Source organism: Calidris pugnax, unplaced genomic scaffold (genome assembly GCF_001431845.1).
Source record: "Calidris pugnax isolate Ruff unplaced genomic scaffold, ASM143184v1 scaffold25, whole genome shotgun sequence".
Classification (NCBI taxonomy): Eukaryota; Metazoa; Chordata; class Aves; order Charadriiformes; family Scolopacidae; genus Calidris; species Calidris pugnax.
The window spans coordinates 1,671,834-1,695,724 of NW_015090805.1; the positions used below are offsets into that span (position 1 = coordinate 1,671,834).

The window sequence follows — 23,891 nt, forward strand, 5'->3', positions numbered from 1 at the left end:
GTCAGTGAGGATGTAAGCTGCATCACTGTGTGCCTCGCAGAGCTCATGAGAGCATTCTTTTTTATGCTTTGCTATGCATAATACAGTAATTTTCTAATAATTTTTCTGTTTACAATGTTTATTTAGAAATGTGGTGATCTGTTAAACTCTTCATATAAATCTTTGAGGTTTGTGTTATATAGACATACTATACATGAGATATTATTAGCACCATGAGGAAAGTTGTGTAGCTCTGAGTATGACAATACTGAAAGCGAGTTGCATATGCATCCATTAGTAAGGATTATTTTTTTTTCTTCACAGATACACTAATAAGCTCCTAATGCCAGTTAGTTTGGCATCCTAACGGCTGGAACTAAATTATGATTTTTGTGTTAGCAAAATAAAATATCAGTAATATTTTGTGTATTAGAAGCCACCTGAAACTGTATTTTGTAGATAACTGTATTTATTAACAGGAATATTTTACATGCTACCTCTTAGGTTCCTATATTCCTAGGCCTTATTCTCTATTGAATCAATATGTTATTCCAAATTCTATACATATTAGGAATTTTCTGAAGTTTATGGAAAAGTTCAGAGGCACTTGAGTTTGTATGCCTGTGTTTAACACACTTGGTTGCGTTTCAAACTGTAAATAGTGATTGCTAATTAGCATGACACTTGTGAAATGATTGGTCACATCCAGGCTTTCTGGCAGACAGACTTTATTTCTCTGCTTGTGTGACCTTCTTTCTAGAAGAATGAAATACTTGGCTCAGAACTTCAGAATGCAAAGATGTTTTGAAAGATATTTTTTGTATCTTTTGAGGAAAAGTTAATAAAAATAAACAAGCTTTAATGTTTAACTGAAGTTATCTTAATATCTGGAGGATAGGATGTAAGAACATATGAACTCTGTATGAACCCATGTTTTAATGTAAAGGTATTCATTTTAAGTGATTTTTCACGAGAGATCAATTTTTTAAAAAGACTTCAAATCACTCAATCTGAAGGAAGAACATTTTATTTTTCTAGATAGAAAAATTGAGAGCTTGATATTTATCTCCATGAGCTATATGACTACATTCTGAGGAAAATTTGATCTTCCCATTTTAACTGTTCATTTGATGGTCAAATCATTCTTCCAGATGCTATCTCAATTATTTTGTGAAGATATCTGTTGCCATCTGACATTACTAGAAGCATTGCTGATTCTGCAATAAAAAACTTTCGTTTAGTAAACAGTTGAAAAGAAATGGAAAATTTTCTTTAAGGCACATGATCAAATGCGGTATTGATTTTTCAAGTACAAAATTGATTTATTCTTAGTAATTTGCCGAAGTGCTAGCATTACTTTGTTTGAAAAGCAAATAATTCTTTTTTTTTTCAGCATTTTCAGTTAGCTTTGATCGACTGCAATCCCTGCACTTTGTCTAACGCTGAAAGTAAGTAACCTATTAGTATTTCAATTTATTTTGTTTCAGATTTTTTTTTGTCTTATGCTCACAACTGTATCAATTTTTAATGATCCAATCCTTCAAAATCAAAACAATGAGTACTGAGAGAGGGAGACTACAAAACCTGTCTCCATCTGTTAATATTGAGACAGATATTCCAGTGGAATTATGGATTGCTTTAGTAAATGGAATAAGTAAAAATTGAGACTTAGCTTATTAATTCCTCTGAAGACTTGAGTTCTGGAGGAAATGTACCATTTGATTGTTTATTTATTTACTTATTTATGTATTTGTAAAAATAGTGCTTGTGCCATGGCACACATTTAATAGTAATTATTTAAAACTTTGTGGTGCCTTGGTAATCTGTCATTTTTCAGCAATCATTTTAATGCCATTTATAGATCTAAAACTCAGCATCACCCTTATGCTGTTGAAGTAAGAAAAAGTACAAAATGAAATTTGATTATTTGTTTTATTAGGTGCCAGCTATATATTAGTCTGTACTTTAACACGTGAATCTTGTAGTGAAATATGATCTATCATATGCAGTATATACTGTAGGCTGTTACAGAGCATCCTGCAGGTATTTATCCATAGTTAGTGGATTTGTATGCAGGAATAAACATATGTTACTGCATGTTTTGGCATTTGTAAGAATTAAAAGACAGACAGTTGAAATGAATGAATGAAATAACTCCCTCAGTTTTTAAAGGACCTTCATGCTGCTCTTGGTGTTGAGCTTGAGTTACCTCCTAAGTCTAACTTCAGAAGCACTGGATAAAGTATTTAAAAGCATTTTTGTCGTTCCTTAATTCAGAGCTGGATGAAATTGTGAATATTCTATCAGCAAGAGTAATGAAAGGGGGTTTGTTTAAATGAGTGAAACTGCTGTCTGTATCAGTGCTAAGGAGCCAGCTGTGCTACAAGGTCTTCTCTAAAGCTTTGTCACTGATCAGGAGCAGGCACAGCTAATTTTGTAAAATTACTTGCAAAATTCTTCCTAAGTCAATAGGCTTTTATTGTTTTCTCCCAGATATGTGATTCTTTATTATTTGCATGTTAGTTTATATTCGGTTTTCATTGTATCTCTGAATTTTTGTAAGGTTTTCCTAACCCTTTGCCCACAGTCCCCTCTGCCCCCAGATTTATGTAGATGTACAGCCCCATATGGAGGCTTCATTGCCCTATGGCCTTGGACACGGTGCCTGACAAACCCAAAGGTAGCCAGTGAAGAGGAACGAGAGATACTTTGGTAGGTTCTCCTGTAGTTGAAGGAGAACCTTGCACTCTGACTCAGGGTGTTGGGTACTGTCATGTAGAGATCACCTTAATCCTACCCCTTTCATTTCTAAAGGCTGGGTGAGTAACAGCATTATATTGAGTGTGCTTCTAGCAGAAATGTTTGAGTACTAAGCACATCTTTCTATTTAGGCAGTCTCTAATGTGACACCTTTAATTTTTTTCCCCTGTATGGCATGGCTTCCTTTTGTATTTTCACACTGAAGGGGCTTTGCTCTGAGGGGATTTTTTTTTTTTTTAGATAATGAACTCCCAAAACAAAAGCAGAGGTTTTTCTTTCCATCAGTACAGAGTGGAGTTTGATGATATGGTGAACATAATGGGTGTGTTATGTGCCCTTTAGCAAGGAACACAAAAAAATTATTAAAGTTTTAGATGATGCATTTCATTATGACCTGGTTTCTGAAGTGCACTAGGCTACCTTGTTTATAATGAAGGAAAAAACAGTGCACAAAGGGAGCTTTTCCCCTCCCTTGTGACCCATAGAGAAACCCTGGAACTCCAAATTACCTGTGTGAACCCCTTGTAGCTTCAAGAGAAAGAAATCTGTGTAACAGAAACAACTGAGCTTGGCTCAAACACATAATTTTTTACTTGTGGTCCTTGAGAACATCAGGCAAAAGTCTGTCTCAAAGGAATTTTTCCTTTCTCATCAAATCAGAATAAGGATTGCATTTATCTCAACTAGCTCTAGCTATCTACCAGTTGATGGCTAGTCTAGGTTAGCAGTTCTCAAGCCATAGAGATCAGGCACTCCACCTTTTCTTTAATAATTTCAGCAGCATGAGGATAATTTTCCCTCTGCTTTCATCATTCCCAGAGATTTCATTTTCTTTCTTCAACTAGCAATTTTCTTGCCTCCGAGAGCTGCTAGTAGTATTACAGCATTCTGTGCAATTCGTATGTGGAATTTAAGATGCTTTACAGTAATGATCAGAATACCATCTGTAATTAAGGCTTTTAGTTCCATTTAATAAGGGAAGGACAATTCTGAAAGAGGAAAAAAAATACCTAAATTTAAGATTTTGTATAAATCTGTCAGTGTATACTGTAGTTTTCTGTTCTGTAACCCAGCTAGGCTGTCCCTTGGCAGTTGAATGAAAATAAAAAATAAGTCTTTATTTGTAACTCAGTTACGTACAGAAAATATTACCAGCTTTTCTTGTTGTGCATCTCTGCTTAAGGAGATTTGATTGCTAAGTTACTGAAAGGTTAATAGCTCTGCATTTCAGAATACAAATAAAATCCGTGGACTGCCTTTCTGCAATATCTGATTGCAGTCTTAATGCTTTGTTAGGATAGATACTCATTCTCTGACAGTTCTGTTATATTAAGCATAAAATATCAATGTAAACAAATAATTTTTTTGTATCTTCAAAATGTAATTTACCTTGGTTTTGCATTGATGGATTTGAAATGCTGTTTATCCTTCACTTGAAAAAACATTGTGATTGTGGTTGTCATTTATTAAAACTAATAATTTTGATTTTCCCACTCTTACAGTTCAGTTTCACATTGCCCACTTATATGAAATCCAGGTAAGCTTTAAGCTCCTTTTTATAAAGTGTGGTTGTGTTTCCAGCTATATGATGTAATCAGTCTGTGGATTTCAAATTATACATGCTTTTGTGAAGTTAGGATTATGTCTCAAATCACTAAAGAAACTTTATTTGCTTTGGCTGGATTAAAAGTATTTTGTATGTGGACTGTCATGCTATAAAATGGAGTAGCTATTTCAATAAACTTGTGTATTTACTAGTCTCCCAAGTTGAATGCAAAAAAACCCTAAACATATCTTCTAGTAAAATTCTTTTATGAGATTATATGTTTAAAAAGTTTTATATAGATATTAAAAATACACAGTTTCTCAATTTATATAGATTCCTATTGTTTCTCATACATACATAAACACAGAGTCAAGTCTAGCCAGCTGCCCAGGTGCCTTAAAGTACATTTCACATGAAGTTTTCAAATTTAGCTGAGCATACGTGACAGAAACATTTGAGGTCTGAGGTAAGCAGCATATAAAGCTGTGTTATTAATTCTATATCAAACCCTACCACAGAGTTTTTTAGGTGAATCTATTGGGAAATTAACGAACGCTTACCAGAAACATAAGTAAATTAAAACCAGAATATAATTAAATTCCAGAATATAAGTAAATTAAAATCAAGTATCTACTGAAATAGCTATTGCATATTGTAATTTGACTGACTGGTCATATAATGCAGACTGTATGCCCTTTTATCATGTTTATAGGTACTATAGGACTAAGGAAGTGATGTGACATGAAAGCAAAAACTATTGAAATTAAAATGGATGGCAGAGATAAACTACATTTTCAGTCAGTTGAAAAGTAGCTTGCTAAAGTAAGTGCTGTCTTTTGATGGCATGGTAAAAAATGGCTTTAGGTACTTATATAAATAAAATTTATAAATTTGATAAACAAGATATTTTTCTTTTGAATGCTTTTTGTGCAAGAGCTATATGAGAAGACAGAACCCCTCCGCCCAAAAAACGCCATTAAGGAACTTCATGGACTGTTATGGTTCTTAACTGGCCACTGTCCAGATTTTGTTCTGAGCACTGGAGCACGTCTGACAGGTTTATGTAACAAAGCATCCTCAGCACCTTAGTTCTTTTGATCTGCTAGAGTAAAATAGAAAGTCGAACACCTCAGGTCACCATGCCAGGTGCCTTATATAATTGTGTGACCAAAGCTACAAGTGCTTAAGCTGTGGTTGCTGACTGACAATTGTAGGCAAGGCGAGCTTTATTTTAATGGAACTCAGAGCAAAAAATTTCAGTGCGTTCTGCTGTTAGACTTGGTTTGTCTCACCGTTCTGGTAGTGAGTGGTATCCTCTTCTCTGGAATTTGAGAAACTTAGGGTCTTGACTTCATTCTGGATATTATCTCTCACACAACAAAGAGGTGTTTTTTGGAGGCAGATCGGTTGCTTGGTTTCTTTTAAAGGACACAGTTCTACAGTTTCCTGAACCTCTCCCTATATTTGAAAATTATCTACTGTCTAGTAGTTAATGAAAGAGTTAATTCATTCCTTAATTATGTATCTTCACCCTACTGGATTTTAAAAGGTGGGTTGCCAGCCTCTGAAGAAGAGAATAGCCTGGTGCTGACACAAGTCAGTGTTTTTTTGTGGTGTTTAATGCTAGTTTGTATTCTTACATCTGTGGAAGTGTGAGTCCCTCTACTATTTAGGATGGTAGCTTTTATGGTGTCTAATGAAAGATCTTGTGTTGGGTTCCCCTCCCTCTTCCCATATCTAAGACCATCCATGATGCAGCCAAACATCTAGGATTTTGGATCTTTGCAATTAACATATCTAAATAAAACCCAATGTAAACATGACAGTTTTCTGTAATATTTTAAGGCATACACGTAGACGGATTTCTAAACGGTAAATAATACAACAAATAACAAAAGTAAAAAACGTTCTAGATCTAGTCCTATTTTAATAGGACTTTCTGAATGCTCCCAAGCATATAAACATCTTTTTCAAAGTGTAAATATTCTGCATGTTTACCTATTTCACATCCAGATTGCTGCCTCTGCTGTCATGCTATACAGTGAACTTATGTTCATTTGCTTATCCCTCATAGTCATAAACTACAACTTTTGTTCCCAATGCCAGGTTTAAAATTTTTTCCTGATTGTTTTTATTTTGCTGGACATGGATATTTTATTTATTTATATTATTTGTTTTCTTACCAGTTGTCTGCATTTCATGAACACCAATTTAAAATCTTTTCTACCAACTTCCCCTTGTTCCATTTGAAAGTATGTAATTGCTGCTTTAATTTTTCTTCCTGACTAGAATAAGGTTTTAAAATCAACAGAGTTGTCTTTTGTGATTGTGAGATCTCAAGAACCTAATAACATTTTTAACTTATAATAGATATTTATATTGTTTAGAGTCTTCTTCTCAGTTGTCCCTTTTAAAACACCAGTAATACTGTGTACTCTTTGCATAAAATAAATGTAACTAAGCCTGATCATTTGCATCTAAGTGGCCCCATTTATTTTAGTAAGTAAATGCCAGAATTAAGCCTGATGTTGAATTATCTGAAAATATATTTTTCTTTAAAAATTGTACAGAATTTTTAGAATGTTAAAAAGAAAAAAGTGCTCTTGATAACACACCCTCAACATTTATATCTTCTAGACATTTGTGGGAGAGGAGGAACAGAAAAATTAATTTTAGATACATTAACTGTTAAATATTGTTAGGGTTAACACAAAGATAAATGCTGAATGATCGCAAAAAAATTCATCTATTGAGAAGTTTACTCCTTTAATATATACAAAACAGCTGATACTATTCCAGAAGTCAATTAAGACTAAAAACCACTATCCTAACCTGGAAGGATGTTTTCTATATCAGGACCTGTTCATATAAGAAGTTAAGAATTGAATGTTTCCATGCTTTAGGCACACCTAAACTATATAGCAAATAATAAGATGGCATACCTTATTTTCCAGGCATAATCCATGGATATGTTTTAATTCTACTTATGATGGGACTCTTACCAGGACAGGAAATATGTTGAAAAGGCAGTTCAAATACACTGAAGGAAAGAGAGAGGCAAAATCAAACCAGCCACCAATTACTAATGATACTCATTTCTGTTACGAATTTCCTTTTGGTTTTTTTCAGATGTAGCCTCACATTCAAGCATTCCCCTTAAAAAGCAGTATATTCATTTTAGTGTAAGGAGCATAATGCATGCATGAGGAGTTGACCAAATTCGATAATTTGCAAATCTCCCTCAATTACTTTAAGTAGCCAATTTATATTAAATACTATATTTATGAAAGTTATTCTCTTACCATATATATACGTCACTCATTAAAGCTTTCATATGCACTGTATGCAAAAAAAAAAAGTTCTAGATTTTTTTGTCAATGTGTTTGTGTGCTGTCAGTGCTGTGAAATCGTTGCTATTGGTGATCTGTTGTAAGCTTTATGATTAATCCATTTACTTTTTTCCTTTTGCAGAGAAAGTATCACTCTGCAAAGGAAGCTTATGAACAGCTTTTGCAGATCGAAAACCTTCCTGCACAAGTAAAAGCAACTGTCTTACAGCAGTTAGGTATGTAAAATTAACTTTTATTTTTCTGTGTGTTTCTTTTTTTCCATCTTCGCCTTCAGCAGTGTTTTTTAGGGCTCCAAAGTGAGTCTAAGACACTGATTATGATATGTGAGATTTTCACCCAAAATAGAATGCATAACAGTAGATAATTAAGTAAATAAGAGAGGAGGAAAAGATTTTAATTAAACTTACAAAATTAAAAAGCTCTTAGACTTGCTAGAGTATGTGCGTTACAGGTTTTGGGCAATGAGAGGGTGGTCTTTCAGAGAACGAGTGCAGCAGTTAGAATTCTGTATTCTCTGTTCTGCCTCTGAGAAGATCCCTTGAATACTCAGGTTAAATGCAGTAACCCAAAATACTCTTCTCTGTTGCAGAATAGAAGAACGTGGCAAATGAAAAATTTGTCTTTTCTTTCTCTTTAATTGTAGAACATAACAAAAACCTATTTCTGTGACTAAAAAAGTTTATTGTCAGATTCCGTAAAAGAAATCACATAAAAAGAGAAATAGTATTATTTAAAAAAAAAAACAACCCTGCCATCCTCCATATTTATAGAAAGCTGATAAATAATTTTTAGACGAAAATTTCTAATGAGTGGGTAGAATAAATTACTTTTGTCCTATATGCCTTAAAAGTATTTCCAGAATATTTTGTTAAAATTGTTCAACTCAGTGAAAAAACTTCTTCATTCACTCTCTCCATGTTCTTCATCTAATTTATTATTCTAAATATTAATTTAGCCTGCTTATGCCCATTTTTCTTTCCCCCGCCCCGCCTTCACATAGTGGTCATTTAATTCAAATTAATAACTGGCAGTAAGCTATGGCCACAATGCTTGCTTTTTTTTTTTTGTAATGCAGGTTGTGTATGGATTTGAAGTGGGCTAATTTGTTTAGCTTTTGATTATTCTGTGTGAAATCACTAATGATACTGCTGGAGGAGTTCACTGCAGGACTCTAGGTGCTGATCTTTTTGCTGTCATACGACAGGGTTGCTTATATTTCAATATCCCCTTTGAATATTTTTTTAACTTGGTATTATCCCACCTAGTACAAGTTGTCAGCAGCGAAGACAGGCTTCCTAAAATAGCTGACCAATGCTTTTTCAACTCTGATGTCTGTTGCCACAATAGAAGCAAAGGCTCGTCGTTGTATTCATAAAACCCTACCACAGGTCTCTGTGCTAGCAATAAGAGCAATGACTTTGAGAATTATCTGCTGCCTAAAAACTGGATTAACTCCCTTTATTTAGTCAGCATAGGTCACCTAGTTTTGGAGCGTGGGTACCTTCTATGTGGAGAAAGGGTCAGAGTGGTCTTAACAGAACATTCAAGGAATAATACTATTTCTTTTGCTCCTTGCTGTTACAGTGGTATTTATTGGAGTATGGTGCTTATTGCTTATTGCATATTTAGTCTCTAGCAGGTGGTAATAAAAACAGCTCAGGAAGCGTAGTCTGGGTGGTGCACTGCAGCTTAGAAAAAATAATAGAAAATACCTGCCATCTGCCAGGATGCTACTGGCAAAACCCAGTATTTCTGTGTTGAACTTCTTTTTGTTTTAAACTCCAACAGAAAAATCGTTTTGACGTGAAAGTACCCTTTGTTTATTTTCCTTAGCTAGTTAATGTGTATTGAGCCAGAGTTGAAATTTAGGCAAGTTCAGATGTCTTGTGAGACAATTATTAAAATCTTTGCTCTTGTTGCTGGTTTCCAAAGCAGGTCACTGTGGAGGAGAACCCTGTAATTCTCAGATAAATACATACCCATTTGAGCTAATGCATGCTGACTAGTTCAGGTAGATGTAACAGTAAGATCGTTTGGATAAGAGCAGTTTGTTTCTTATTCTGTGCCATTTCATTTGCTTTCCAGACAACAATTCTTTTCGCTGCTTTGCCTAAAATTACATTAAATTAATGAGACTGAAGAGCAAATCTGTCTCAGTTTTCTTTCTCCAATTGTACTCAGCAGTTGCATAAAGAAGAGTGTAAGAACAACGTAAGCATCTGCATAGAGGTTCCCAAAGCATTCTCCCAATGTTTTTTGGCTAGGGGCGTCCCTAGGTGATGTCCAGAAATTGCATGAGACCTCAGGAGATGCTAAAGAGGCTCATCTCTTCAGAGACTGAGATGAAGTTTTTTGGGGAAAAAGCAATTGCCACAAGTTCAGCATGAGAGTGATTGATCAGCATAAAAAAATCTGCGGCATAAGCTGGGCTAGCACATCCTCTTCCTGAAGCAACATGGGAATTTGTTACAAATTGTATTGTAAAGACCTGGAACAGACCGTGGGACATCTGTGAAGTATGGGCAGAATCTGTATTTTTGTTTATTATGCTAAAAATGCCCCAGGAGTGAAAGAGTAGTCACTGTGCTAGTTGAGAATTTGGGTCAGGCCTTGCAAATGGGCAATGGCACAGCTTACCAGGGTCTTTCCATCACCTTTTTTCTGAACGTTGTTTTATGCATGAGGAGAAGAGACATCCAGCTTCCTTTACCTGTGCTATTTTAATAGAAAACTTACGGCTGTTCTCCCTCAGCCTCTGTCTTGCTTTCTGCCCTTTTTACCTCCCTGCACAGGAAGATAAAATGGGGAAGCAACCCTTGTTTCAGCAGCAAAACTAGATAGAGATTGCTAGTTCTCGTTTCTGTCTCCTAGAAGTACATTATTTCTTTTTATCAGTGAATCTTGGTAAAGATCTCCTGAAGATACATGTTATCTTTCAGTCCTGCAAGGGTCTGATGAAACAAGGAAATAGGCATCACCACAGAACATTTCCAAAGATTCAGGAAGTTGTTTCATGTCTTTTTTTAGCCTTGTTTATAATCCCTGAACCTTTACCTTTATCTCAGGCTTTGCCTGACAACTGCACCCAGTACCATTACCCTTAATGTACAGTTATGCAGGTGCATTCTGATAACCACCTTCACATAAGCCTTTTTTTCTTAAAGCATGGGCATTTTCTGTATGCTTAAGAACTTCAGTAACTTGGATTTGAATCAAAATCATAGCTTGTTTATGAAGTCCATGAGAGAAAGTTGTGTATGTTAAATATCTCTGCAAAAATAATTGAGTTTTTTGTTCCTTTTTTTTTTTTTTCCCTGATGGGTAGGGTTTTGTCTTGGTCCATCTTCAGAGAAGATAAAGCACTCTTTTTTTCAGCACTGTAACCACTTGACTCCTAAGTAACCACTTGGCTCCTAACCTGACATTTCTCGCAGCCCAGGAAATAGTCAGACTTCTGCTTCTGACCACAGTTTCTAAGTCATACTTCTTAAAACACCTTAGGCAAATGTTGATAAATAGATACAATTTTCTTTTAGACTGCCTTTTTTAAAGATTGGAAGTTTACCCTTCATTTGCGAAAGTGTCACTGTGACTGTTAACAAATGATAAGTCCATGGAAGAAAAAATAAGCTGTATAGAACAGACAGAGTAAAATACATAAGGTATTGTCTAATTACAGAGAGAGAAGTAAGGCTGCAAATACCCATCAATTCAGTTCTCAGCCTTATCTACTTTGTCTAGCATTTCAGATGAGATCAGAATCTGATTCGGATCTTTTGAGTTAGTATTACCTGTTCACGTAACTACATGTCTAACTAGATTATATTGGAAAGGATAAGCTTCGGGTGCTGAAGTTTAGCTGATGAAGGTTTTAAATGAACATTTAGAGCAGCAGCATTTAGTCTACAACTCTATAGGTAACTAAAACTTTATACAAACCTTGGGTATTTTATGAAATTGGTATGATAGTGTTCCACAAAGGACCATTTATTGGTGGGGCACTGTAAAAACATAGGGACAATCCTGTTGTCACATCTGAGGTTTTACAAATGTTGGCTGAAAAGCAGTGAATTGTTAAGACAAATACATGGAGATTAAACAAACAGCAAGACATTGTTGACCAGTGTGGTATGTAGTGATTTCAGCAAGCCAGCTGCCTGCTACAAAGGATTTCCTTGTACTCATGATGTTAATGGCAGTGAGATGATTGTGTGGCTGCTTAAAGGAATACCATCTAAGCATAAAGATAGATGAGGAGCAGCTTGAGGAGATGATGAAGGTGCTTTATTTGAAATGGTAGCTAAGGCTTGCATCAGTGCTAGAGCAAAGATGTGTTTTAATAGTATGGAAAAGATTAAATGGGAGCATGGATTCGGGGAGGCCATTAAAGTGGGGATGAATAATTTGTCTCATGAAACAAAAAAAAGGCATGAATTAATATGTTATGTGGTTACATGAGGAATAAAATTGTCTTTTCAGCAGAATTTGTTACGTAGATGCAAAGTGAGTTTGTCAAGGTGAACGGAAAGGATGTTGTAGCAATGGAGATGGAATGACAATGTAAGAAAGATTTAAGTGGAGATACAAAAATTCTTACTGAAGTTCTGTTGGGGAATTGTCCAAATATAGATATGGGATAAATTCAAGGATTTAGAAAAGGCGTAAACTGAACATAATATACAGATACTGGATGTGTATACAGGGAGGTTGGTGGCGTTTTTCACAGTGACAGGGAAGATTTCTGTGTTCAGAGGAGGAAAGAGTTAACATTTTCAGATTAACATTTTATAGTAGAATATCGAGCCGTTTGAAATTGTGGTACTAACCTTGTAGAAAATTATTTAAACAAAAAAAAATGCTTAAAAGTACCTGAAAGCAATTTTGATTTATGGTCATTTTGACCTGTAATTTTTGTATAGAACTTTAAAAATGTTTAAAAGTTTAATTCGTAAAATTATCTGTAAGTGATATTATTGTTTGATATTCCTATTTTTAAAGAGGAACTAATGTTATGAATATCCTGCTGTGCCAAATATTAAATGGTCTTTGGGAATTTCACTTCTGCCATTTATGGGTTCTTTTTGTAGGCTGGATGCATCACACCGTGGATCAGCTTGGAGACAAGGCAACCAAGGAAAGCTATGCTATACAGTATCTCCAGAAATCTCTAGAAGCAGATCCAAATTCTGGTCAATCCTGGTATTTCCTTGGAAGGTAAGAAATGACTTTATAGACACTGTAACTATATTTGTAAATTTATTGAGGATACTCATTATTGTGAGTATCTTACATTGTTTTTCTTCGTAGTTTCAGAGGAAAAAAGAAGGGAAAGGATGTATGTATCTGCTGAAGACTAGTTTTCTGGAAAGTGTATAAAAAGACAAGGTGCTAACATATTTGGGATGAATATAGATTAGAAGTTAAAATGAAGTTAAAATGAAGTAATGAAGTATGTTACACAGGTGGTCCCGCTTTTTTTGGAGTTATTATTCAGTCTACACATTTACAGTAATCTGAGTCTGCCCTGCCCGGTTTTACCTGTTCCTCCTCCTCCTACCACACCTTCTGTTCTCTTTTTTTTTCTTGGTTTTTTTTTTTTGTAAATTCTTTGTAAATTTCGTTACTTTTCTTCATACCTTTTTCATAGTTCGTTTATCTCTTTATTTTCTCAGAATTCTTCTAATTTCAATCAGTTTTTTGCACTAAAATACAAATATTTTCCCAGGTATACGTCCATTTATAAACAGTGTATATTGCAACTCAGTATTAGGCCAAGATAGCTCAGATTAATTCATTATAATATCTATTTAAGTGTTGTATTAATGCTGTACTATCAGACTGTATTTGTTACTTGAAAACTAACTTATTCCAAGATATAGATCAGGTAAATTCAATGGCTCTTCTTGGTCTCCTTTATAAGAAAACAGAGTACTTTATGAAAACCAGCAGTAACTCTTGAAATAATCAGGTTTTGGAGACAGCTTTGAGGGCAGTTCAAATCCATATGTGAACAGGTCAGTCCTGTTGAGAAATACATTAGAAATGAATTACGCAAAATAAAATGAATATCCTAACCTCAGTATCTTCCAGCTGACTTGCTTGGAAGTTCTGGTGACATACAACAGGAACCCACTTTTGGTTTTGTCATCCTAATTATATTCCTCCAGCTGTTTTTTGTAAGACAGGGCTCTTTGACCAGCTGTCTGCAGGCTGAGGGCCAAACACCGGCACTCAGTGTGAGGGGCAGAGGGGCTAGAGCAGGTGTGGAGGGAAAAGGAACCAGCGATCATCTTATCATCTGCTGGGCTAAAATCCTGTTTTAGCTTGGTAGTCCCCTGGCGTGTGCCTTTAGCTAGTTGAGTTCTTACACAGCAGCAGGACGCAGCCAGGGCTCTATGAAGTTTCCGTGCCCAGTTGTCATACTCATGCTTCTCTGGTGCCACGGCTTTAATGTGGTTAGAGTGAAACCTAGGACCATACAAACAAGAGGGAGAAATGCAGGAAAGGAGTGGAGCAAATCTAATGGAAGCATCTTTTAGACTTTACATGGAGGAGTAGAGCAAAAATGTTTCTGTACCCCATTCTTCCAGTCCATACACTGGCAGAAGAAGAAATGAACAGGGTTGTGCATTTGCTCTTCCTTATTCTTCCCTCCTCATGTATTCCCTTGTGTTACTCCTTCCTCTGATGGTTGTCCAAACTGGATAGCACCACCACACTTCTCCTCCCCACTGAAGAATCTTGTTTTTCTGCTGGGTGCTTGATGTTAGTGCTATCCTAACCAGAGTCTTCATGTATCTGATAAGCAGACAGATTGAAATGTGTCTATTGGAAATTGGGTTAGATTGTGATTAAAATGATCTTCTGAAACATTGTATTCAGACCTTAATGGATGCTTACAGGCAAAGTACTGCTAGATTTTATTGTATTCCTTTCCTAGTGTGCCTCAAGAATACATGAAAGACTGTACTGTTCCTGTACTGTTCTGCTTGGGTTTTATTTTCTACTAGAATAAATTTTCTGATGTCATTTATGTGTTTTGAAAGTTACCAGTTCTTCTTCCAACAGGGAAGCTTACTACAAACAATATAAAAAGCAGAGCTGTTGTAGATTAAACTAGTAAATGCACTTATATTTTTAATACTGTATTTATTTAAAGCTTTTAATTTTAAAAAGGTAGGTACTATTCCCTGTGATATAACTGTAGTTCTCTTTAGAGTTCTGGTATTTCTGCTTATAATGCCAGAATATGTTTGAATTTGTATGTGAAAAATACTCAGGTAAGAAATTACAAAAAAATCCAAACCAGCAAGATTTTTACAAAAATTTATGCTCTATATATGGACTAAAACTTAGTGTTTTGTTGTTCATTATTTGAAATGTTACTGAGATGTGAGAAATGCACGTAAAAAGCTTCCTAGGCAGTCAAGAACCATCCTGATTGAGTTAGTCAGTATTTCTTAATAATTCTGAAACTTTTCTCGTAGAATGTGAGGCTTCATAACCATGTGTTTGATAAAATAGGTAACTTGTTTCTTTATAATGCTGTCTGTATATAAATATTGTAAATATTGTACTTATTTGTGGTAACTTATCACTAAATGAAAGAAATGTAAGTCTTTAGAATATGTTGTGACTCTTTCTTACAAATACAGTAAGCTGGGGTTTAAGCAGTTTTGTTGTACTTTTCAAATAAATGATTAGTAATACATGTGATTAAGATATTAAGAGTCCGCTTAGGCCTGGTGTTCATCAGCAGCAAATGTTTTAGATTGATCTAGATGAGTATGTATTTGTATGACAAAGCATTTATCATATCTGTCTTGGTAAACCATCCTCAACAATTACCTTCTAAAAATATTACCAAAATTCTTTTTTTTTCTTTCCTCCCAGGTGCTATTCAAGTATTGGGAAAGTTCAGGATGCCTTTATATCTTATAGGCAATCTATTGATAAATCAGAAGCAAGTGCAGATACATGGTGTTCTATAGGGTAAGAATGATATAGGGCAATACAGTGATATAAATCAATGCTAATATACGTAAATAAAGAATATATGCTTTTTAAGTCTTTTGTGGTCTCAAGGGGACCTTAAAGCTTTTTTATTTATACCTTCATGTTGTCAGACTTGTCTGATTTGAAGTTTAAATAATAAATTTAAATTTGCTTTCTCAATTTTTTTAAAATACTGAATGTGCTATGTATGTGAACTTTGCATGTTAAGATTTTATTTGTTGTATGTGCTTATTACTGTGGTTTATATAATAGCAAAGTTTATTAAGGGGTTTGGGTGGGTGTATATTTGACTTGTTTGTATTTTGACTTTGTTATTAATTCTCAATTTCACTAATCTTTCTATTCAGTGTGCTGTATCAACAGCAAAATCAGCCTATGGATGCTTTACAGGCCTATATCTGTGCTGTACAATTGGACCATGGCCATGCTGCAGCCTGGATGGACCTAGGCACACTCTATGAGTCCTGCAACCAGCCTCAGGATGCCATTAAATGCTATTTAAATGCAACTAGGAGCAAAAATTGTAGTAATACCTCTGCGCTTGCAGCACGGATAAAGTATTTACAGGTAAAACTAACATTTTAAGAAGCGGGAAATACTCTTCCAAATGCAGAGCAGAGGGGAGGGGAGAAGTAGCACACAAGTTTTAATGTGCAATTGTTTGTGATGTGTATAACCTGTTTTCATATGTATCGTAAACATATCATAGCCTGTAATATTTGATTTCTTCATTTTTAAGTGGAACTTAATTCCTTATAAACCCTATTGTGCACATTTAATCAAAGCATACTGTTTTACATCACTTTGCTTTTTTCTTTGTATTGTCTACATTTTTAAGTTCTCATAACATATAGAAAGAATGCACACACGCTATCTTTCACTCTTGTTTGCAATTTCAGAAAAAAGGAATTATGAGACCTCTGAATCCAGAGCTCATCTTTGTTCTGATTCTCACAAAGGTTTATATTCTGGTTACCCTCTTTATACTTAGCACCTTTCTAAAACCCCAAATTTTAAATCTATCCTCTCTTTAAGACGTAATTAGCTACAGCATTTAGGAAGATTTCATGGACTTGCTCTTACTAAAGTAGGCTTGTGTTAAATTTGCTTTTTACATAATTTTTCCTAGGCTCAGTTGTGTAACCTTCCACAAGGTAGTCTACAGAATAAAACTAAATTACTTCCTAGTATTGAGGAGGCATGGAGCCTACCAATCCCCGCAGAGCTTACCTCCAGGCAGGGTGCCATGAACACAGCACAGCAGGTGAGAAGTTGGGTTATGTTCTGCAGGTGCCCAGCTTTAAGGGTTCTTTACAATCGGTAGCGGTCAAGCTTATTTTATTGAGCACAGGACTGGCTTTCATTAATAACAAGCCTTTGATTTGTTTGCGAAGGGATATTAGATCAAGAAGCTCCCCATAATATGGGAGAAATATGGGGGTACCAATTTAGAACCTTTGTGGATTTTCATGATTTTAAAAGATTTCATCTTAAATAGAAATGCTGCAGTGGTTTAATAATCCCATGAAAGGTACACATTCCTCCATTGATGACCATATGGAAACTGATTTTTCAGTTATTGAGATCAGCTTCAGAATATCTACTCAGCCCTTTTAATATATGTGGGCTGTTAAAATATATAATTTAAAGGAAAGAATTAAGAATATATAGAACCATATTTTTGTCTTCCTTCTGTGATTCTTAGGCTTGTAAACCTCATCATCCAAATACTGAACCTGTACTAGGCCTCACTCAAACACCAATTTCACAGCAATCCTTGCCACTACACATGATTCCTTCTAGCCAAGTAGATGACCTGACCAGTCCTGCCAAGAGGAAAAGAACATCTAGTCCAACAAAGGTATATATTATGATGAACTAAAGAGCCCCCTACCAAAATTATATGGAGATATGCATTAAAATGATGCAGCATGCACAGAATTTGTGCTGTAAATTTTAATCCTTTGGCATCAAGGTGGGGAATGTTTTTAGAAACTTTAAAAAACATTTTTCAGTGGTGTGTTTAGTGAGGTTACGGTTCAGACAGGCAGTGCGTATGGGCAACACAGATTGGTGGCACTATACTGCAATCACAGTTGTATAAGTGAAAAAGTACAATCATAGTCCGATGATAGATAGAGAGGGAGACGATCATGTCATCCTGTCTATTGCCTTTGCTTATATTTAAAATTCAAGTGTTTCATCATCATGTAATAGTGTTACAATAGATAAAGTATTCAGTTTTAAAAGTAGTGTACATTTTAGTTAATTGCATAATTTGATTTGATTGTTTCTTGTTATGATGTTAGATACTATTTAAGTTTTTCCTCTGGCTACTCTGATACTATGGGAATGGTAGAATGAGACTTGGCATGTTTTAAGTATGTTACTTGTTTATATTGTTCTTCTTGAAACAATGACTAGTCCTTTTATAAGTACGGTAAAATCTAGATAGTAAAAGGAATAATTCTGACCCTTTGATAGTCACACATTTTAATGTAATGTTCTCTCTCAGAATACTTCAGATGTTTGGAGCAGTGGCCATACAGTGTCACACCCTCCTGTACAGCAACAAATTCATTCTTGGTGCTTGACACCACAGAAATTACAGGTAGGTATGTTGAAGATCTCTAGAAGCTTTGTATATTTCTTGTTTCTTTCTTTCTTCCTTTTAAGAAAATAAATCTGGAATGTTTTTTGGTTCCACGTTTCCAAAATTCAACGTGCACTACATCCCAAATAACTCCCACAATATAATTCAAGTTGTGCTAATATTTATGGCGTCTCCATGTGAGATCAGTTCTGTGATAAAATAAGTGATCTCTAGCAGAAACTGAAAGCTTACCTTATATGAATTCTATAATTTATAAAGTAAGAACATAAAGTAATTCTTTTTTCTTACGGTGTTGTAGAGATAGAGACGCAAATATGCACACTTGTCTGCCAGATAAATTTTGCTGCTTGCTATGGTGTGGGGGATATTGAAGGAATTGTATAAGTATTGTAATTTTACCTCCTTTTTCCTCTGAGGTAGCTTCTTGTATCAAATTGCATAAACAAACATGCACATTCTACAAAATGCAGATATTCGAATGAAACCTGGTACTGCTTTTCTATATTTTATGTCAGCTAATACATTTATGTGAAATGCTAGATTTTATTTTTGAAATCTTGTTTCAGGTCCTCCTTGTTACAATGGTTTGTTGTCTCTTCAGCTCATTAGGGCTTGTAGTGAGCTTCAGCAGGAATTCCGTATTTTGACAATCAGGCCTTGCTGGAAACTTACCCATGTATCACAGATACTGCTTTGGATGCAAGGAAAAATAGAAGGGAACATAGTGTTGAGACAGAAGGGATTCTGACTGACTGAGCACTATTCTCCTCAGCTCTAATACTGTTTTTTAGCTGTTTCTCTATCTGAACAATATTGGCTTTATTACTTGGTCCTCCCTAATCACTCTTCTATATTTCTCTCTTCATGCATTCTCATTATTTCTCTCTGCTTATTTTATATCCTGCTACTTTCCCCCCTTTTTAGTTTCACCTGTTTCCAGATCCAACTTCATCCTCTAAGCAGTATCTAAGTAGGCTTCTCTATCTTCTCTAAGTACAATACACTGGATTTGCTGGCAATAGCTCGACAAGGTTCCAGCATATATGAATAGGAAAGCCAAAAAGATATGATGCAAGATGAGGGTGAATAAAATCTGTATTCTGTCTGCTAAGTCAGCCTTTTAAAAGTGGTAGCTCAGAGCCTGGATAGTTATGGTAAAATTACCAAAAAGAAAATGGGTTCTGTTTACCTCAAACCAGGACAGGAACACACACCAAGTAGCTCAGCTAACAAAAGCAGAAGGGGAAAGGGCCATGGCCACACAGCTGGGGCTGCAGCATGGCAGGGGAGGGAGGGATGAGTGTTGGTTTTGCAGAACTGGTGGGCAGCAAGAACAGTGCTGCCCACAAAGCCTCTGCACCCATTGCGCTGGAAAGCAGCGCAGACGTGCCTCTGCTGAAATATGTGCTAAGTCAGTCTTTCTGATTCCTCTTACCCTATTTAGGCGTTTTTTAAAAAGCAAAATGACAACCGAAGGGCACTGGTTTTGGCTTCTGTGTACCTGGTGCATGCACTCCCATGGTGACCCAGTTTTCATCTCATAAGCATAGATAGATAAGTCTTATTTATTGCAGTCCCCCACAGAAAACAGACTTCAGAATGGAAGCTACTGTTGATCCAGGGAGTTTGGTGTGAACCATCTTTAACCACTTTTTCAGACAATGTTGGCCATTTTCTTTGAATTGATAGTTTGCAAATGCAATTGTTCAAAGCAGGATGAACTACACTTCATTTAATGCTCATACTTCAGTTCCATTTATGTATTACTAATACAGCATAATTAAAGCAAAGGAGAGGAGGAGGATGTAGAAAAATAATACATCCATATCTGAAAGGAACTAAAAGAAACCTGATTTGTGTTTGGTTTTGGTGAGGTTTGGTTTGGGTTTTTTTAGGGTTTGGTTTGGTATGGTTTTTTTGTGGTTTTGGGTTTGTTGTTGTTTTTTTTTTTTTTTAAAGGATTTATTTAAAATGAAGTGAAGTAGCTTAGTATTAAAAACAATCAAGAAAAATGTCTCTTTGTCATCTTTTGCATACCACAACTTTTGCCCTCCTCTCCACGCATCCCCCCTTCTCAGATAGTGCTTTTGTGTTCCACAATTTCAGCACTTATGCCATGTCGCTCAAGAGCAGCTGGCTTGCTGGTAGAATGATGGTGTGTGTTGAGTAGATTAAGATGGATAAAGATGAGATTTTTTTGGTAGTTTTATCAGTTGCAAAGGAGCTCAGTATCAGAATGTAATATATTGTTCTCTGTATGATTTTCTGGGTTTGTTTTTTTATATTTCCTGGGGAAGTTTTAACATGTGACTTAAGGTTGAATTTGCTTTGTGCTGGATAGTACTAATAAAAGAATAGCATAGTACAAAAAGTGTTAAAACATACATAATGATAATAAAAATTCTATATAATCATAGTGGAATGTGGTTTTCTTTTACAGTACCAGCACACTTAATTTTAGTATGATGATAATATTTATACAGTCAAATAATTTAGAAAGTGTCTTTAGTTTTAGTAAATAGTAATAAAGTTTGGTTACATAACAGTGTATGGACAGATACTTTTCTGCAACAGAAATCTCAGTCATGTTTTCAGCTTTACAAGTCTTGTCTTCATGGATAAGTTTTAGTATTGTAGGCAAGAAAGTTATTAAGAAACACGTGCAATTTTAATGTTTCTGAACCGTACTGCTGTTTTTTAGCACTTGGAACAGCTGCGTGCAAACCGAAATAATCTAAATCCAGCACAGAAACTTATGCTGGAACAGCTGGAGAGTCAGTTTGTCTTGATGCAGCAACACCAGCAGGTGAGAACAAAAATATTTTTCTCCTACAAAACTTTTGTCAGTAACAGTGTCTGTTGTGTTTCTTGAATTCTGAAGAATTTTTATTGTACAGAGTTCAGAGTTCTCATGCCCTTTACTATGTTTCGTTAAGTCAGGTTTTTGTATAATTATGGTTTACTGGTTGAAACGTAACAGGTTTAGCTGTGTTTTATTATAGGGCTATCAGATAATGTAAAAGTTTTCAAGTCACACTTTGAAACTAAAGTGAGTGGACGCATCTGAAAGCAGTCTTAGTTGAAAAATCCTTAGTTACAGTAAGCCATATTACATCTCTCCTCCTGTCATTGTTAACCTCTCTCTCTCTTAGTATCCAACTTCTAGCAGTAAAAGACTAATACTCAAACTGGAGGGCCTAGAATAAAAGTGTACTGATAGCTTTATGTTCATATTCGCTCTGTGCATTTGTGAGCATGACAGTCATCTTATTTCTCAAAAGCAACTGTGAAGATCTTAAAATCAGTATAAGATTGGAGTTGACAAGTGCAATAAAGTGCACAGACCTTGTACGATCTTTACTTTCTGAATTCTGCAGCTAACGTTCTTGTGCTTTGTTCATCTTCCACTAGATGAGACAAACAGGAGTTGCACAGGTACGATCTACTGGAATTCCTAATGGGCCAACAGCTGATTCATCACTGCCTACAAACTCTGTCTCTGGTCAGCAGCCGCAGGTTGCTCTAACCAGAGTGCCTAATGTCGCTCAGCGTGGAATCCGTCCCGCCTGCCCAGGGCAGCCTATGGCTAATGGACCCTTTCCAGCAGGCCCCATTCCCTGCAGCACAGCAAGAACGCTGGGTAGTACAGACACTATTTTGATAGGCAATAATCACATAACAGAAAGTGGAAGTAATGGAAACGTGCCTTACCTGCAGCGAAACGCACTCTCTCTACCTCATAACCGCACAAACCTGACCAGCAGCGCAGAGGAGCCGTGGAAAAACCAACTATCTAACTCCACTCAGGTACACCATTTGAGTTAACTCATAGAGCGCGCTAATGAAGCTTGATAAGCAAGTCACTGTTTGAAGTCTCTCATTTGTAAACACACATTTTGTGTTTCCTAAAGTTGGTGATCTAGATGCAAATGAAACATACACTAGGTTAAACCTGCTTATTACTTAAAGTCTATGTATCAAATTAACTACTTTCAGGATAAAGAAAATGATCATAAATCAAAGAGGGCAGTTACATACTCCTCAGCTGCCTACATTTGCTGAAGAGTTTCTTTAAAAATGATAACTTGTACATCTTTTTGTTGCTTCTTTAATGTGAAACGTTGTGACTTTGTTTTTCGTGTAGGAGGAATGTGCATATTTCATGGGAGGCTAAATGTCGTAGTTACTTTTTACGTTACGTTGCCATCATGTTGTAATTAGTACCCATATTTTGTTTTGATATGATCTTTCAAAATTAATACTTAGGAATCAGCCCCACAGATCTGCTTGCAGAAGAATATTATGATGCCAGTAAAAATCCATAGGGGGAAAAAAGGGTGTAAGGAAGGGTATTTTGTGTTTGTGTGTGTTAGAACTTGAAGATGGAGCTTATTTTTATTTTTTTTTAATTTTGGCCCAAGTGACTTTCTTCTGAGACTTTGTGGATGTAATGAGATGTTCTATAGGAAGGTATCCTAAAGGTTTCATTCACTTTCACCGGATGGGTTATACAGCTTGATACAATCAAAACTGGATAAAATTCTTGGTTAAGTAATGGAGCATGTTTCTTTAATGCTGGAGAATTGAAAGTAGGCTGTGGTCCATACATATGTGCTTAACTGCACATACATGGCAACAAAGGCTGCGATAATACTGGAACATCTTGTGTAAAACATGGTTATTCAAAAGTAAAACAGTGTGGTAATACGATTTTTTTCAAAAGTTTCCTCTGTATCAGTATTTACATGGTTTATAAGAATGACAGGGAGATGTGGAGCCTGTTAGCTTTACTACCTCTTGCTTGAAGTAGAATTCACTCTTCCATTTTCTCTGTATTGCATAAAAGAAATTCTGCACTTGCTAGCGAGTTATCTGTGGTGGTAGTGTCCATCAAGTAGGCAAGTAATAAATTGCAATAGGAGTTGACTGCTTTCCATAGAGATGGTGTTTTTGAAAAGGCTGGGTAACTGTTCCAAGGAGAGCTTGCTGTATCCCTTGCATCTTGGTTCTGTGTGAAGTGTATTCAGTAAACAGGGTCTCAGCAGAGTTTCTGAGTCTCTAACATTCTCCACAGGTACTAAATGAACCCTTGATTTAAAAAAAATTATTTATCAGTAATTAAGCTATATGGAGGAATTAAGAAATTATGTATACAGGTGTGACATGCATAATGCAGTTTGTAATTTACAAAAAAAAAAAAGTTGACCTATAATAGGTGTAGTAACACTTCTAAAAGCAAAGCGAAAATCAGACTTGGAGGAGACTTTATTGCAGTTGGGAGCCTCCAAATGAGGAATGTTGCCTTTTCCAAAATAAAACCTCAGTTAAAAGTAAATAGTGGATTCTTTCACCATTTTTGACATTGGCTTACAGCTAAGGGATCATTTAAACATGAATTTTGTTTGGGAATGTTTGGGAATTTATAATGAAATATTTAACACAGTAGTGTGTTACCTGAAATCAGCTGTGTATGTGTCAGCTTTGCAGTCACTGATATATAGTGTTTATTAGGAAATTGAGTTCTTTCTCTGTTGCAATTGATTCATACTATTAAAGTCAAGATTTAGGTTTTCCATGAGGTGCTAATTCGTGTCCAGTTAATGATCAATAGCAGCATTTCTTTAAA

At 35.6% G+C, this 23,891-nt stretch overlaps 1 protein-coding gene across 20 annotated transcripts in view; it reads left to right on the forward strand.

Moving 5' to 3' along the window:
* The window catches only part of KDM6A (lysine (K)-specific demethylase 6A), a 131,258-nt gene that overhangs the window by 66,983 nt on the left and 40,384 nt on the right, over positions 1–23,891 (forward strand). For 5 of the 20 annotated variants that reach the window (XR_001411479.1, XR_001411481.1, XM_014938080.1 and 2 more), the window contains exons 5-16: positions 1,373–1,427; positions 4,242–4,276; positions 6,472–6,537; positions 7,757–7,850; positions 12,723–12,849; positions 15,529–15,627; positions 15,999–16,218; positions 16,781–16,915; positions 17,357–17,512; positions 18,167–18,262; positions 20,967–21,071; positions 21,677–22,072. Coding sequence is in view for 10 of the 20 variants with exons in the window: in XM_014938080.1 (XP_014793566.1) it covers positions 1,373–1,427; positions 4,242–4,276; positions 6,472–6,537; positions 7,757–7,850; positions 12,723–12,849; positions 15,529–15,627; positions 15,999–16,218; positions 16,781–16,915; positions 17,357–17,512; positions 18,167–18,262; positions 20,967–21,071; positions 21,677–22,072 (1,584 nt within the window). In the remaining 10 variants the exon portion in view is untranslated. The remainder of the gene's footprint in view (positions 1–1,372; positions 1,428–4,241; positions 4,277–6,471; positions 6,538–7,756; positions 7,851–12,722; positions 12,850–15,528; positions 15,628–15,998; positions 16,219–16,780; positions 16,916–17,356; positions 17,513–18,166; positions 18,263–20,966; positions 21,072–21,676; positions 22,073–23,891) is intronic. The other 15 variants (XR_001411480.1, XR_001411488.1, XM_014938083.1 and 12 more) reach the window with 7 other exon arrangements.